Source organism: Schistocerca piceifrons, chromosome 1 (genome assembly GCF_021461385.2).
Source record: "Schistocerca piceifrons isolate TAMUIC-IGC-003096 chromosome 1, iqSchPice1.1, whole genome shotgun sequence".
Taxonomy (NCBI): domain Eukaryota; kingdom Metazoa; phylum Arthropoda; class Insecta; order Orthoptera; family Acrididae; genus Schistocerca; species Schistocerca piceifrons.
In genome coordinates this window covers 1210484276-1210502342 of record NC_060138.1, presented here as the reverse complement: position 1 = coordinate 1210502342, position 18067 = coordinate 1210484276, and the positions used below count along the sequence as shown (strand labels likewise).

Genomic DNA, 18067 nt, shown 5'->3' with positions numbered 1-18067 from the left:
GAAGTTTAACAAATTCCTTTTAGCACTCATGTGGATGACCTAACACTTTTTGTTATTTAGGGTCAACTACCAATTTTTGCACTATTCAGATATCTTTTCTAAATCATTTTGCAATTTGTTTTGATCTTCTGATGACTTTATTAGTTGATAAACGACAGTGTCATCTGCAGACAACCTCAGACAGCTGCTCAGATTGTCTCCCAAATCGTTTATATAGATAAGGAACAGCAAAGCGCCATAACATTACCTTGGAGAACACCAGAAATCACCTTTGTTTTACTCAAAGACTTTCCATCAGTTACTACAAACTGTGACCTCTCTGACAGGAAGTCACAGATCCAGTCACATAACTGAGATGATACTCCATAAGCATGCAATTTCACTATAAGCTACTTGTGTGGTACAGTGTCAAAAGCCTTCTGGAAATCCAGAGACATGGAATTGATCTGAAACCCCTTGTCAGTAGGACTCAACACTTCATGCAAATAAAGAGCTAGTTGTGTTTCGCAAGAACAATGTTTTCTAAACCCATGTTGACTGTGTGTCAATAGAACATTTTCTTCGAGGTAATTCATAATGTTCGAACACAATATATGTTCCAGAATCCTGCTGCATATCGGCGTTAATGATATGGGCCTGTAATTATGTGGATTACTACTACTACCTTTCTTGAACATTGGTGTGACCTGTGCAAGTTTCCAGTCTTTGGGTAAGGATCTTTTGTCGAGCAAATGGCTGTATATGATTGTCAAGTATGGAGCTCATGCGTCAGCATACACTGAAAGGAACCTAATTGGTATATAGTCTGGACCAGAAGACTTGCTTTTATTAAGCGATTTAAGCTGCTTCACTACTCCGAGGATATTTACTTCTACGTTACTCATGTTGGCAGCTGTTCTTGATTCGAATGATGGAATATTTACTTCGTCTTCTTTTGTGATGGCATTTCAGGAGGCTGTGTTTAGTAATTCTTCTTTGGCAGCACTGTCTTCGATAGTATCTCCATTGCTATTGTGCAGAGAAGGCATTGATTGTTTCTTGCCGCTAACATACTTCACATACGACCAGAATCTCTTTGGATTTTCTGCCAGGTTTCGAGACAAAGTTTCACTGTGGAAACTGTTATAAAATTGAAGTCTGCTCTAAATTTGAAATAAATGTTATCAAGGCACAAGAAAAAATTGACGTTACCAGTGGTGATTAATCTGATTGCCCAATGAAGAAAAGAAAGTTGCAGAAGAACAAGTGGAAATTTGAAGCAAAGATAATGTTCAATGTGATAGTTTCTGGTGCTAAGATCATTTTAGTTTCTCAGGTCATCTTGTAGCTTCATAATTGTTTCTTCTAGAAAAGTTCTACTTGTATTGTATTAAATTTCGTAAAGATACTTTAGAGGAAATGTGTTCAGCTTACATGGTTTTGCCTAAGTTATCTTGCACAAGAATTCAGATCACTTTCTGATGCTGTTCATCTAGCAGAGTTTGTAATAACTAACAACCTAGGAGAGACATTGCCATAAGTTGTTGAAGCTAACTCTTATAATTACTAAGACATCGGTCAAACCAGAAACGTGCTTTTCAACTTTGAAATGAATAAAATCTTTTGTTACGCAACTCTATGAGCCTAAAAAGACTCTCGGCCTTGGTGATGCTTTCCATTGAAAGAAATCTTGTGATGGGGACCACAGACTTGAATCAGCAGTTAACTGACAAGTTTGCATCAATAATAAACAGAGGGTGGTTAATTTTCATTATAAGTGAATTGAGAATAAGTGTACTTCAGGGTGTATACATGGACAAGGAAAAAAAAATTCCCGGATTTTTCCCGGATATCCCGTTTAAAAAATATACTTCTTCCCGGTCGAAAATACACTTTATCCGCGCTAAGTGAAATAAGGTTTTCTGTAGATTTTTCCTTTGGAACTGTAAAACTTATCACTACTTTGAATGGTTAACATTTTCTACACTTGCGTAGAACTTTCTGGAAAAAAAGAAACGGGGGAGAGAAGTTTTGGAGGGACTTTTGCAGAAAAAAAAGGAGAGAAGTTTTGGAAAGACCTTTGATGTGCAGCAACATATACGCTGCATATTTTCGTATTACAAAAGTATAAATTCGATTTGCGCCAAACGCAACACGTTAGTTTCCCGAGCATTGAAATCAAGATTGCGATGTCCTTTTGTAAGCCAATAATGTCTCATGCCACGTGATCTATCCAGCCGACGCCAGCAGATATTCAGAGCATAGGACACGTGATGCAATCAGCCAATAGCAAGATCACTGTTATGTAGCTTGAACACACAAAGAGGAAAAGTTAATGGTTTACACTAATATACATAGTATAGCTACAAGAAAAGCTAAGCTTTCACATATAATATTGGTCTCGATGATTAATACGCTACAAAAGAAGCTAAGCTTTCAAATGTAATATTGATCTATATTGCGTGTGTTATACTTTAAGATACATGACACAAATGTGCCAGTAAATTTAAAATAATGACATAAATGTGTGGCCTTCTGGGCTCGAAATTCTTGTAAGTGACTGGTCCTCAAAGTGTTCAGTTTTAAACGTTCTGTAATTCAAGAAATTCATCCCACTTTCTCACACATAATTCGTCTTACATAAAAAGAAATTTACTTTGAAAGCAACACTTTTCGAACCACCGTTCGCAATACTATCACAAGACTGTTAGAAATAGATTCGATTTAGCAGTTGCCAGAGAGCTCCAGAAAACAGGCATTATTGCACATGCGCGGCTGCAGAGGTGTAGGAAGTCCACAAAAAATGGTTCAAATAGCTCTGAGCACTATGGGACTTAACTTCTGAGGTCATCAGTCCCCTAGAACTTAGAACTACTTAAACCAAACTAACCTAAGGACGTCACACACATCCATGTCCGAGGCAGGATTCGAACCTGCGACCGTAGTGGTCGCGCGGTTCCAGACTGTAGCGCCTAGAACCGCTCGTAAGACCGCATGTATAAAGCACTAAGAGAACTCACATTATGTCATGAAAGAAACAGGATATCAGAGGATACTCCAAAAGCATCGAAATTTCGTAAACCACATTAAAATCATTGAGGTTTTTGGGATGTAAATTTTCTGGGAATGTTCACTTGATAGCTCCCGGCCACATAAATCCGTTTTGTTTTCATTTGACGTGGGAGATGGAAACGAAGAGGAAATACCGAAATCACTTAACGCAAACAGGGGTCAGGTGGAGACTAACCTCCTCCCCACTACAATACAGAGAACTCTGCGCATGAGCAAATCTGGCAGCTACGGTGCGCGAGAAAAATTTTTCTCGTTTGCATCTGGCTGCTTTCTGCTACTGCTGATACAGCTAACAGCCACACTTCAAGTAGCGGGAAGCGGGAGAAGGTACTGTTCATATGCGAGTCAACTGCGCATATGCATGAGCCCTCCGGCAAGTGGTCAAACGAACCAAATGTAAACAGTTGTGACGTCATGCCCATAGAAAACATTTATTGTTACAATGTATTAGATAGTCTTCGCCCTAAGGCCTTTGACATATTTTTGCTGTTTGCAGACGCTTGTGCGTACACGGTGTTATGTTGTTGTAAATGGTGCCTTTGCTTTGCCAATAAAGTTTTATTTTTTTTCCTCTCATTTATATTTTATTGCTGCAGTAACATTTTCCAATAGCAGGATACAGTAACATTCTTTGCTAGAGAATCGATTCTTACGAGTCAAAATTACAAAAATTTAACTGAAAGCTAAAACAATGAAAAATTCCCGGAATTCCGAAAACTTTCCGGGTTTTTCCCGGTTTTCTCCCGGATGAAAAAATTCCCAGGTTTTTCCCGGATTTCCCGGTTGTCCCGGGTCGTATACACCCTGTACTTATAATGTACAATTTGTTTATTGTTTCCAGTCTTTTAAATGACGAAAGTATTTCAGTTATACTAGGAACGTAGCTCATCACGTTATGATAAGAATTTTTCTAGACAGTCAATAAAACACAGCATGCCCTTTGCCACAGATTGTTTTCTATCATAGATATCATTCTTTGACAGGATCTTAAACTGAATTTTAAAAACTTGAGTTCTGTGACCTTCATACACAATTAACTCCGGGGATGTTTACATCGTAACAAATCTCGGGAAGTCAGTTGCCAAAATAAAGAATTTTCTTCCTTGTAAGTGCCTCACATAAAAATGCAACATTGAAACCTAAGTGTAACTCCCAATGTAAGATACTGTTGGCCACAGTGCTGCATTTACACTTCGCTAAAGAGTTACCTCGTAGTCTTACCATACATTTTTATACTCTTTGTGTTCCACCAGTTATGTTATTGGTGACTGGATTATAATGTCTTGCTGAGGAGGACACAGCCTGTTATCTTGGATGGAGAATCATCAGTGGATGCTGAAGTAACTCCATGTGTCCATCAGGGAAGTGAGTTAGGATCCTTGGTGTTCATGTTATAGATTAATGACCTTGTAAACAATATGAATACTAACCTCAAGACTTTCCACAGATAATACTATCTGAAGAAAGCTTCACAAATATTCAGTTAGATCTTGATAAGATTTAAAAGTGACAGCTTGCTTTAAATGTTCAGAAACGGGAAGTTGTGCATTTCAAAAAATTAAAAACTGTTGTATCCATGACTACAATATGAAAGACCACAGTTGGCTTAGGTCATCTTACAAATATAAGGATATGAAATGAAACAATTACATAGTCTCAGTCATAGGTAAAGCATGTGGCAGACTTTGGTTTATTGATAAAATACTGGGACACACAACAGATATGACTGAAAGGGGATAATGAATATATATGATGAAGAGCAGCACTTTCAAATTCAACTTATTGCTCTTAATACATATTTTACAAGTATGTGCATTTTCAACTAAGTATAAAGTTTTTACAATTACAATTTTTGGTTTACATTATTTCTTATTACATTATAATTCATGATAAATTCAAGTTATAAGGGCATTTTTGGAAAAGCCACTGCTTGACTCACTTTTTAAAAGTATCTCCTGTCAATATCTCAACTTCATTTGGTAGCAAGTTATTAAAAACAGCTCCTTTGACATAGGAGTTTTTTGCTGTTAAAGTTAATCTTCTGTAAACCACATGAAAGTCTTTTCTATGCCTCGTTTCATAGTTGGAATATCCATGTTTCTTTTTGTGGTCTTAGTGTCTTCTTTCACTAGCATTATAGTTTCTAGAATATACGTGGCATAAACTGTGAGAATATTGTGTCTAATGAATAGAGGTTTGCACGAAGTTCCTGGTTTTACTTTTGCTATGATCCTCAAGACTTGCTTCTGCAGTATGAAAACATTTTTCATATCAGTCTGGCTTGTCCCACCCTGCAGTACTATTGCATAATACAAGAAAGGGTACACTAATCCATAATGTACAGGCCTTAGGGTTTCAGACTTAAGATATGATGCTAACCTTCTTAATAGATATAGACTGGGTGTAATGTTTTTACAGACATAATCAGCTTGCTGCTTCCATGAAAGTCAATCATCTATGCATAAATCCAAGAATTTACAATCTGTATAGGTTTTTGGCAGAATTTCATAAATCACAGTATTTTGTTTGTTTGGACCACTTGGTTTAAAATGAATAATATTCATTTTTTTCTATGTTTACTTTTTGGTTGTCTCTTTCAAAGTGGGCTCTTGCCTTTTCAATAAAGTTATGTATGTCTTCAACTAGGCTGGGCTCTCTGTCTGCATAGCAGAAATCAGATGTATCATCTGCATACATAGTGGTTAATTGCTTATTGTCAAGAGAACTTGGGAAATCATTTACATAGCACATGAATATAACGACCTAAAATGGAGCTCTGAGGAACACTAAAATGTATATTTCTTATACTTGACCTTCTCCTCTCACGTATTTCTCCATTAGAATATATAATCTCTGTGCACTGCTGTCTACTCTTTAAATATGTTCCTAGCAATTGCATGAGTTTTCCACTGACGCCACTCTTCACAGTTTTTGATAAGAGCACGTCATTATGTACTCTTTCAAAAGCCCTCGAGAGGTCCAGGAATACTCCTGCTGCTTGAGATTTTTCATTTATTTTTTGAAGTACATGATGGAACAAATGTACTGCTGCTGACGTGGTACTTCGACCTCTTCGGAAACCATGCTGGAAATCACTTAATATGTCAGCATTGTTGTAACATTCCAGGATTTTTTAAATATTATTTTCTCTATCAGTTTTCTGAAAGTTGAGATTAGGGCAATGGGTCTATAGTTCTGTACATGGTTTATTTCTTCCTTTTTGTGTATTGATTTAACTACAGCCAGTTTGAACTTGTAAGGGAACACACCATCTTCAAGAACACAGTTTATTGGATGAACTAGTGGTTTTATTAGTTTATGTTTCCATTTCTTCAATAGATGTGGAGAAGTTTCATCTAAACCTGCTGATTTTTAGTTTCTGAGGCTATCAATGAGCTGCAGAATGTCACATGTGCTTACTGCAGGTAGTGTACTGCAGTTCTGTTTGTTACTGGACTCAAATGTGTTTGATAGAGACGTCATTTGCAACAGTGTCTATGAAGTAATTATGAAAAATATTGCTGACTAGAAGGGGATCAGAAATATCTTCATTATTCCCAGTTAATTGTACATTATTAATTTTAGTTTCTGTTTCATTGTTTCTGATTTTATTTGCAGTTAACCAGCAGTTCTTTGAAACATTATCTGAACCTTGTATCTGTTAGCTGATTCTTTCTGATTTTAATCTCCTGACTTCTTTGCGGTACTTATTTGTACTGCTTGTAGAGTTCTTCATGTAACTCTGAGTTAGTCAGTCTGTGTAAGCTATAGATCCTTTTCACTTTTTCTTTCAGATCATTTGTTTTAAAATCTAATGGTACAGGTATTTTTAATTTGTGGAACATTGTCATTGAGATATTTAAAAGCCTTAACGAACAGACACTTGATGATGGCTATCAATGACCTCACAAAATCCCACTTACATGATTTCAACAATTAGGATTAAGTGAGGAATTATAGAGCACAGTACAGAAGAATATAACATAGCCCTCTATGTATCACTGCCTATGTTCTGTGGAGACAAGCTAAGACTAATTAGAGCATGCACATAGGTCATTGTTCACAGCAATCCACATGCAGATGGAACACAAAGAAATGCTGACATGTGGTAGAATAGAAAGTACCCTCTGCCAGAACAAATGAAAGTCGCATGTCTCCTGGACTATCTGGTGGGAACCATATCATCACGAGTTTCAGCTGCCTAGTTTCTCCAAGGCAGTATGTAAAATGTTTGGCCTATTGTTATCTAGATGGAACAAAATATTCTCTTTTTCCCCTTGAATTATCCTGAGGCACTTCACATTTGCAACTGAAGAGTGTGTGTGTGTGTGTGTGTGTGTGTGTGTGTGTGTGTGTGTGTGTGTGTGTGTGTGTGTGTGTGTGTGTTTGCCAGATTGCATGATTCACTCATTTTGTGAGACAGTATATTTGTGACTAATCTTGGGACAGTCATGCTGTGTGTCAGACTGAGTGCAATGGTGAAGAGACATAGTAAAATAACAAACTGCACAATGACTGGCCTGGTTTCTATTATTATGCTTCTGTTGTAGGGTTAGTAATTTTTGGGAATCAGGATGGCATTCACATATATCTGAACTCATTTTAATTGAAATATGTCTGCTTGTGTCTGTATGTGTGGATGGATATGTGCGTGTGTGCGAGTGTATACCTGTCCTTTTTTCCCCCTAAGGTAAGTCTTTCCGCTCCCGGGATTGGAATGACTCGTTACCCTCTCCCTTAAAACCCACTTCCTTTCGTCTTCCCCTCTCCTTCCCTCTTTCCTGATGAGGCAACAGTTTGTTGCGAAAGCTTGAATTTTGTGTGTATGTTTGTGTTTGTTTGTGTGTCTATCGACCTGCCAGCGCTTTCGTTCGGTAAGTCACCTCATCTTTGTTTTTATATATAATGAACTCATTTTAATTTTAATAGAGTCTTTGATCTTGGTTCAAGAATCATAAACGAAGGTTGTATACATGGAAGAAGCCTGGAGATATGGGAAGGTCTCAGATAGATTATATAATGGTAAGACAGAGATTCAGGAACCAGGTTTTAAATTGTAAGACATTTCCAGGGGCAGATGTGGACTCAGACCACTATTTACTGGTTATGAACTGTAGATTAAAACTGAAGAAACTGCAAAAAGGTAGGAATTTGAGGGGATGGGACCTGGATAAACTGAAAGAACCAGAGGTTGTACACAGCTTCAGGGAGAGCACTAGAGAATGATAAAGAGACTTTTGGAGAAAAGAGAACCACTTGCATGAGTATCAAGAGCTCAGATGGAAACCCAGTTCTAAGCAAAGAAGAGAATGCAGAAAAGTGGAAGGAGTGTATAGAGGGTCTATACAAGGCCAATATTCTGGAGGACAATATTATAGAAATGGAAGAGAATGTAGATGAAGAAGAAATAGAAGATATGATACTGTGTGGAAAGTTTGACAGAGCACTGAAAGACCTAAGTCGAAACAGGGCCCCAGGAGTAGACAACATTCCATTAGAATTACTGACAGCCTTGGGAGAGCCAGGTCTAACAAAACTCTACCATCTAGTGAGCAAGATGTATCAGACATGCGAAATACCCTCAGACTTCAAGAAGAATATAATAATTCCAATCCCAAAGAAAGCAGGTGTTGATAGATCTGAAAATTACCAAACTATCAGTTTAATAAGTCACAGCTGCAAAATACTAACGCGGATTCTTTACAGACGAATGGAAAAACTGGTATAAGCCGACCTCGGGGAAGATCAGTTTGGATTCAGTAGAAATGTTGGGACACGTGAGGCAATATTGACCCTACGACTTATCTTAGAAGCTAGATTAAGGAAAGGCAAACCTACGTTTCTAGCATTTGTAGACTTAGAGAAAGCTGTTGACAATGTTGACTGGAATACGCTCCTTCAAATTCAGAAGGTGGCAGGGGTAAAATACAGGGGGCGAAAGGCTATTTACAATTTGTACAGAAACCAGATGGCAGTTATAAGAGTCGAGGGGTATGAAAGGGAAGCACTGGTTGGGAAGGGAGTGAGACAGGGTTGTAGTCTCTCTCCGATGTTATTCAATTTGTATATTGAGCAAGCAGTGAAGGAAATAAAAGAAAAATTTGGGGTAGGTATTAAAATCCATGGAGAAGAAATAAAAATTTTGAGGTTCGCCGATGACCTTGTAATTCTGTCAGAGACAGCAAAGGACTTCGAAGAGCAGTTGAACGGAATGGACAGTGTCTTGAAAGGAGGGTATAAGATGAACATCAACAAAAGCAAAATGAGGATAATGTAATGTAGTCAAATTAAGTCAGGTGATGCTGAGGGAATTAGATTAGGAAATGAGACACTTAAAGTAGTAAAGGAGTTTTGCTATTTGGGGAGCAAAATAACTGATGATGGTCGAAGTAGAGAGGATATAAAATGTAGACTGGCAATGGCAAGGAAAGCGTTTCTGAAGAAGAGAAATTTGTTAACATCGAGTATAGATTTAAGTGTCAGGAAGTGATTTCTGAAAGTATTTGTATGGAGTGTAGCCATGTATGGAAGTGAAACATGGACAATAAATAGTTTGGACAAGAAGAGAATGGAAGCTTTCGAAATGTGGTGCTACAGAAGAATGCTGAAGATTAGATGGGTAGATCACATAACTAATGAGGAAGTATTGAATAGGATTGGGGAGAAGAGAAGTTTGTGGCACAACTTGACTAGAAGAAGGGATCGGTTAGTAGGGCATATTCTGAGGCATCAAGGGATCACCAATTTAGTATTGGAGGGCAGCGGGGAGGGTAAAAATCGTAGAGGGAGACCAAGAGATGAATACACTAAACAGATTCAGAAGGATGTAGGTTGCAGTTGGTACTGGGAGATGAAGAAGCTTGCACAGGATAGAGTAGCATGGAGAGCTGCATCAAACCAATCACTGGACTGAAGACCACACACACACACACACACACACACACACACACACACACACACACACAGAGTGTTTGATATGACATCCTTCATTAAGCTCCCTCTACTTGGCTCATATGCATTGTAGTATCAGTTGTTAAATGTGGTTCTCGGCCATTGTTCCAGTAGAACAAATTCTGACTTCCTGAATTTCTGCTACGTACAACAAAAGTGTTGACCTTATTTCATCAAGATAGTACCAGTTTTTAAATGTGATGCTGGGAAAAAGTGCTGCATTGTCTTGAGCACGATTATAATTCTCGAAAGGTTAAAAATTTTAACACCATATTACTGGTATAGCTCTAAAATTCAGTCACACTCTCATCAACTGAAAAGTTACAGTCACCCTTAATGAATGCTTTCGTAAGTTCTACCCTTCTACAATGTCCAAAAAATTCTGGTTGCATTGCAACTCACAGTGCTAATACCAACACAGCCATTACTGTAAACTTTCTTAAATGTGTTATTCATTTCATTACTTAGCACCACACAGTGCTAACACAAGCAGTTATTACTGATAACTGCTTCCATTATTTGTTAAAATTCTACTAGAGCAACACCTCTTGCTTTTTGAGACACAGTGACCACTTCAGTCACTGCAAAACACTTCTCTCACACAGTCCCACTTTGCCCACAATAAGTATGAACTCAATGCTAGCATTAGCTTGCTTGTAGTTGAAGTAGTAACAGAGACTCCAAACAATATGTTTAAAGCAGTTATGTACCAGTGCTGTCATTTGTTGAGGAGTACAGACCATCAAAGTACTATTTATGATCAAACTCTGTTACAATAATTTCCAGAATAACGCTAGTTAGTTAACCCAGTCTTTTATTAGTATTTACATGCTTGCAGTTACTCCAGATTTATATTAACTGAGTGACAATACAATTCATTTCAAGCTAATAATTTTGAAATATGTCAGTGACTGCTATAGCCAATATCTGTTGCAGGATTTACAACAATTCCATACGTAGAACGTTATGACATCAGAGATAATCGTTGGGATGTTGTGGAGAAAATGGGTTTGCATCGCAGTGCATTAGCTGCTTGTGTAGTAAGTGGTTTGTCTAATTCATATGAATATTCATTTATAAAAGATGAAATTAAAGTTAATGAAGATGGTAATCATGGCTCATCAAAAGAACCTCAGACTTCTGGAACAGCCTGTGGTTGAAAGTAAAATAAAATTCAGGGATATAAATCGTTTCTTTCTTTATTTTTTAAAATAACTGTCTATGTAAAAACCTCAAAACCTCTGCAAATAGTACATAAACTATTGATTAGTCCTTATTCAACAATGATTTCAGAAACACAAGAGCTTAATAGTTTGTATTTTCCACAGATCATCTTTGTAAAAAATGTGTTATGAACAGAAAACATAGCTAGATGGAATCTTTTACATAACAGGACAGTCTACACTAAATTTGTGCTAAGAGACACATGGAAAAGATTTCCCAGCAGGGGCACCCATACAAGAACTTGTAGAGGAGGGGGCCGGGGCATTAAACATGGGACGTGGTGTATTTTTAATATTTTGGAAGACTAATGGCAACTTGTAAGTAACCATAAAAAAGTTTAAATTCCTACCCTGTTAAAAACCTTTGTAATGCCGACTTTTAAATCATTTTCTTGAAAGAAAAGCACCTGACTACATTATATTTTTTCCTCTCACTGAGAGCTAAGTGGAGAGGGGGGGGGGGGATGGAGTAGCCCACCCTTTCCCCCATGTATGGATGCCCTTGTTTGCCAGGTCACCATTTGAAACCAAGTCTCCATCTTTGATATAGTGTTCTTCAAACTTAAATTTTAGGTGTTCATTCAAAGTTTTAATCCATCACCAATCACCTCATCCAGTTCCACATTCCAGGGCCTGCATCTGTTCACTGTGTTTTGTACATCCCACCATAAATAATAACTTATGGTTTAGAAAGTCAATGTAGATATTGGCAAAGTGAAAGCAGCTGTTAGAAATCAATTTCTATGCATTCCATTAGCAAATTACTCACAGCAATGTACTATACGCTATTTATGCTACACTTACATTATATTACATGAATCATACTCTATGAATTCAGTGGAAAGGGATCTCTGGGATATGTAAAGAAGTAAATGAATATGTTTACTTAGGTTCAATACTATTAAATGACTTAACTTCATGAAGTATTATAGTATCACAGTAAAATATTAATTACATTATAACATTACACATTAATTTTAGGACTTTTTGTAAAGCTACTCTTCAATGAAGTAGAAAGAACTGCTTCACAGAAAGTTCTTTAATTCATTTTTAAACATACACATTTACCCATGTATCTCACACCTTTCTGTGTGAATATTAAATCTCAGGACAATTATAAACCAATTTTTCCCATCCAATTGATATGACCTTGCTGTGATGGATGGGCTTACGTAACTAACAATGGGCTTACGTAACTATCAGTATCACACCTATGCACACTGAGTAGTACAGTTTGTTTAACGTCAGATGTACACCTTAGGCAGTGGCTTCAGGTGCAGCAGGGACTGCACCAGCAACAGCAGTCAAGGAGTGGGCACGGAGGCAGGAACCCCAGACAGACAGTGATCTTCCAGGCAGTGACCTCCATCAGTGCAAACCAGAACATCTACGACACATAAACAGGCATCAGCAGCAGCGGAGGCGGGGGTGGTGGGGCGGGGAAGCCAGTGGTCCTTCCGAAACAGGATCCGCTGTGAGCGGACACAGCTGGTCAAAGTGACGGGACATCCACCTGTCAGGAGTGCAGAAGAGGCACAGATGCCAGCCCTGACAACTGATGGCAGCAACCAAGTTCATCCAGCGGCCAAAACCGTGAGTCCAGGCAGGCGCACCCAGCTGGAACTGTCACAGAGCCAGCAATGTCGGTGGATGCGTGATTGGATGCAGCAGATGATGGAGGATCTGTAGTTGGCTTCCATACAGCACCTCCACCAGGCTCCTGTTCCCCACCAGAGTGAAATGGTATGAACTCGAAAAACGGTCTAAAGTAGCTTCAGCGGATCTGCCAGATGCATAGTTCCACATCATAGTTTTAAATGTCCAAACCATGTGTTTGGCCTCACCATTAGATTGAGAATGAAACTGGGGAGCTGAGCGATTGCAAATACCACAAGCCTGTCAAAAACACCATGGCACACAGAAGTCCCTCAATTGCAAAAATCTTAGACAGGGCTGAAATAGTGGCTACTGAGGACGTGGACAGACAATGTGCCAATACTGATTTAGGAAGGGCCCTGCAAAATCGACACGTAGACATTCCCACGAACACTGTGGCGTCGGCCAGGAAGAAAGAGACGTCTTCTGGGCCACCTGTTGCTGAATGCAGTGAGTCCAAGCTGCGAAAAGACATGTAATGGCCCCATCTATGCCCGGCCAATACACATGCCAGCAGGCCAAAGCTTTGGTGTGAGAGGTCCCTCAGTGACCGACATGCAGAAGCCACAGTACATTAAGGTGTAAGAAAGCATGAATCACAACTGAGGGAGCAGCATCCTCCATAGCTAAAAATAGAACCCCCTCAAACACAGAAAGGCGGTGCTTGAAAGACAAGTAATTATGCAAGGAATACAAAACATGGGCCAAAGGTTTTTCTGGGCACCCATGCTGCACAAAAGAGGACCCGACTAAGTACAAGATCTGGGGCGACGGCCGATGCTATCATGGCACTAGTGGTGGAAAAACCATCACCCGCATTCTGGTTCTCAATATCTAAGAAGAAACAAAGTAACTTGACCTGACTGAACACCGGACCTGGTCCAATTGAAAGCCTAGATGAGGCATCAGCATTGGAGTATTGCACCATCAAACGGTAATGGGTCGGATAATGGTAATGGGAGAGGAAGAGAGCTCACCGCTGCAAATAATGCACTGCCTTGTCCAGCTGAAGGGTTAAAAAGAGCAACAAACAGCTTGTGATTGTGATTAAATTGAACTTATAACCATATAAAAAGTCTTGAAATTTCTTGAGGATGAACACAATCACTAATGCATCCTTTTCATTCCAAAAATGCTGTTGCTGAGAGGGAGTAAAAGCCTTAGAAGCATAAGCAATGGGTCTTTCAGTATTGTCCACATATTTGTGTGCCAACACCATGCCGAGAGGCATCTGTTGCCACCACAAGATGCTGACCCAGCTGAAAAGTGGCCAAACACGGGGCAGATTAAAGCTTAGATTTAAGCAAAGCAAATGCTCAGTCAAAAGCTGGGGACCGGAAAAAGGCACATTTTTATGCAAAAGCACCTGCAGTCGCTGAGCAACAGTGGATGCATCCAGTAAAAATTAATTGTTATACGCAGTTTTACCTAGATATGCATGCAGTTCCTCAATGGAGGCTGGCTGTGGCAAAGCCTCATGATGCAACAGATTGATCCCTAAGTGAGAAACCTCAAAACGTGATGACAGGAAAAAAGTGGGATTTGGCAAGATCGCACTTGAGACCCACAGACTCCAAAACAAAAAACAATGATCAGAGATTGTTAAAGAGGTCTTCCGTGGAAGAAACCAAAACAAGTCATGTCATTGAGGTAATTGATGCAGCCAGGTACAGAGGCTGCCAGCTGTTCTAAAAAATAATGAAAAATTGTGGGGGTGCTAGTGACGCCAAAACCCAAGCATTGATATTGGTACAGGCCAAAAGGTGTATTGACTACAAGAAGGTGCCTAGTAGCTCCATCCAAGGGGAACTGGAGGTACTCTTCTAACAAATCAATCTTGAAAATGTAGTGGCCGCCTGACAATTTTGCAAGCAACTCATTACGGCAGGGCAAAGGGTATGTACCTATCACAGACTGTGCATTAATCATGACACTGAAGTTGCCACATGGGTAAAACTTACCAGTCAACTTCTTAATAATGACCACTGGTGTAGTCCATTCACTGGAAGGCTGAATGACATCAAACAGTGTAATTTGGGCTTGACAGAGTCACACAACATGACAGGCACCTGTCACGCCCAAAAAAAAATTAGGGCAGATGTACTCTTTCATGGTAATGTGGGCATGAAAACCGGTAGTACAACGTAGCCCAAAGGAAAACAGAGACAAAAACTCAGAGCAGAGGGGCTTCAAAATGCAGTGGCCACCTGACAATTTTGCAAGCAACACATTACAGCAAGGCAAAGGGTATGTACCTATCACCGACTGTGCAGTAATCGTGACACTGAAGTTGCCACAGGGGTGAAGCTTACCTGTCGACTTCTTAATAATGACCACTGGTGTAGTCCATTCACTGGAAGGTTGAATGACATCAAACAGTGTAATTTGGGCTTGACAGAGTCACACAACATGACAGGCACCTGTCACGCCCAAAAAAAAAATGAGGGCAGATGTACTCTTTCAAGGTAATGTGGGTCTGTAAACAGGTAGTACAACATAGCCCAAGGGAAAACAGAGACAAAAACTGAGAGGAGAGAGGCTCCAATTGCTGATATAGAGCTTGATCTGACACTAAACTTGTTTCATTAGCAATGAAGAAACCAAAGGTGTTAAACTTATCTAACCCAAACAGGTCTGCAGTATGGGAATGATCCACAAGAAGAAAGGTGAGATGATGAACAACAGATTTGTAAGAGACAGGAGTGGAAAACTGACCCACAATCGGAATCTTTTGTTTACTGTAGTTAGCCAACATCCATGAAACCTGTGTGAAGGGAGGGGAGCCCAAGTCCACCTACATTTGTGCATTTACTAAAGTAACTGCAGATCCTGAGTTCTCTTTCATTTTTAACAGTTTGTTAAACACACAAAAGTCAATAAACAATTTGTCCTTGGAAACAGTCATTGTAGAGATACAGTTTATGTCACTTGGGCTACTGTGTCCACCATGTTTGAAGAGGAGTTAAACACTGATGCAATGTGGTCTTTCTTTCAACACTTGTTGCAAACCTCCCAACACTTAGGACACACAGCACACTCGTGTTGGATGAAGCATTATGGGCAAGACAGAAGGGGAGCTCACAGTCACTATTGTGACATGACCTGTTACTGCTATGGCCATAACCGATGCTGCCCCATGCAATGCTGAGTCAAAGGTTGTAATGCTTCAACTGCTTCCCTGTCATCCTGAACACTTGTAGCATGCCTAACAGGGGTTGACTGAGTCATTTCCAATACCTCCACCCACGCAACAATCTGATCGCCTATGGTCTGTGACACTTCAAAGGACTATGCTGTGTTGAGGACATAGGTAAGCATCAGATTCTAATACTGAAGCACTTTTTTTAAGGACTTCCCTATCCCAGGCCAGACAAGTAATATCATCATGCATCATGTGATCAGTGCAGGATTCATTATGAGTACTAGTGACAAATTTACAATGATGGCCCAACTCATGTAGTTCTGCAGCCCAGATTTTGTAAGGTTGGTTTGGGTGTTTCTGACAATGGTCAAATTCTATATGCATCACAATGAAATGCATTCATTCACAGTAATAGTTTGAGAGAAGCTTGCACATTTCATCAAATGATAAGCTGGCTGATTCTCGTAAGGGTGCAAGTTGTCACAACAACTGATAAATGTGCACTGAAAGCCAGAAAAGAAAGAAAGCTTTCTACATCTACATCCACACTCCGCAAGCCACCTTACGGTGTGTGGCGGAGGGCACCTTGAGCAGGTTTGCATCATTTATGTAAAAAAAACCTGGAAATGTTGGTGCAACCATGTCTTGTAGGAGTCCCAGTCTTTCGCCGATTCATCATATGTTGGAATGAGTGACGATTGCACTGATGGGAGAGTAACCTGACGCAAACATGCAGATGTCACTTGACTGAGAGCAGTGGTGATGGCTTGCTCTTCTAGAAAAGCTTGCTGCGATGAGGCATTGGAATATCTCTTCCATCGAGATGTTTGTTGGGTGACTAAGCACTGACACTAACACATGGAGAAAATGTAACCTCTCTCAACGCCAAGTTTGCAGTAGCAAAAATAAACACGATTTAAAGGACATAGAACTTTATTGAGCAACACATAAAATAGATGTTGTGCATAGCACTGAACACGTTGACTGAACAACAGTAATTCAGAGTACAGACTCAATCAAGAACTTGTTTGTGATCACTTAAACAATTCTGTTTCTTTGGCGGTTCACCAGAGCATACCAGACGACTGACCCAGGGCCTGTGAACTGTGTGAATGTGCACACTCTGAAATCGTGTGCATCATGAGGGAAGGTACATCACCTTCAACATGCAAACATAGCTTCACCAATACCAAGAATGAGCGCTCAAAATCACCAGACAGCTGCAGGCTAAGGAACATATCTGCAATATTTAAAGCCTTGAAGTACATTGTCCATGAATAGATGACAGATTAACTTGAACATTCTTGTCACTACCACTTATGTGCTGATAATATCCAGTTGTATCTACGCAGCAGGCGTAAGAACGTTACTGCTGGAGTATCAGACATGAATGACAATCTTCTATCAGTATCAAGTCAGACACAAAATCTGGATCTTAAACTAAACTCTAAAGAGCCACAGCTTAGTTAGTTTGTTAGCTACATGTTCCACAAAACTTTCGATGATTCTTTTATTGAAATGATGTTGAATGAGTTTACAGGATATATATACATGATGAATGTTAACAGTAATGAACGTATAAGTTTTTAGTCCTAATCGTGCAATTACATTTAAAAACTAGGTTTTTTAAAAAAGAATTTACAGGCTACCTGTCTTTAAATAAAAATTTGTCCATAAGACAGAATGAGTTGTCCAGGAGAAACTATTTTAGGTTAGATTTAAAACTTGCTTTGCTGCCTGTCAGAATTTGTAGTACTGGACAAATGACCAAACATTTTTGTTGCTGTAATCTTGAATGCCTTTCTGAGCCAGTGACAGCTTTAATAATGGTCTTCTAGCATTTTAGATATGAATATCACTATTCTTCTCAAATTGTGAGGAATTTCATTAGGGAATATATGCATTGTGGTGGTTCATTTAAAATGCCTAACTCCTTGAACACGTGACTTCTGACGACCACAGGTAAACACCATATATTATTCTCACTGCTTACTTTGGTGCAACCACTGCTTTCTTTCTAAGTGATGAGTACCCCAGGAAATTA

The 18067-nt window shown here is 39.3% G+C and overlaps 1 protein-coding gene across 1 annotated transcript in view; it reads left to right on the top strand.

Annotated features, from left to right (window-relative positions):
• Positions 1-11162, top strand: part of LOC124779449 (kelch-like protein 10) — a 139341-nt gene extending 128179 nt beyond the window's left edge. The window contains exons 7-8 of the mRNA XM_047253712.1: positions 4324-4416; positions 10939-11162. Coding sequence (XP_047109668.1) covers positions 4324-4416; positions 10939-11162 — 317 coding nt within the window. The remainder of the gene's footprint in view (positions 1-4323; positions 4417-10938) is intronic.
• Positions 11163-18067: the final 6905 nt, after the last annotated feature.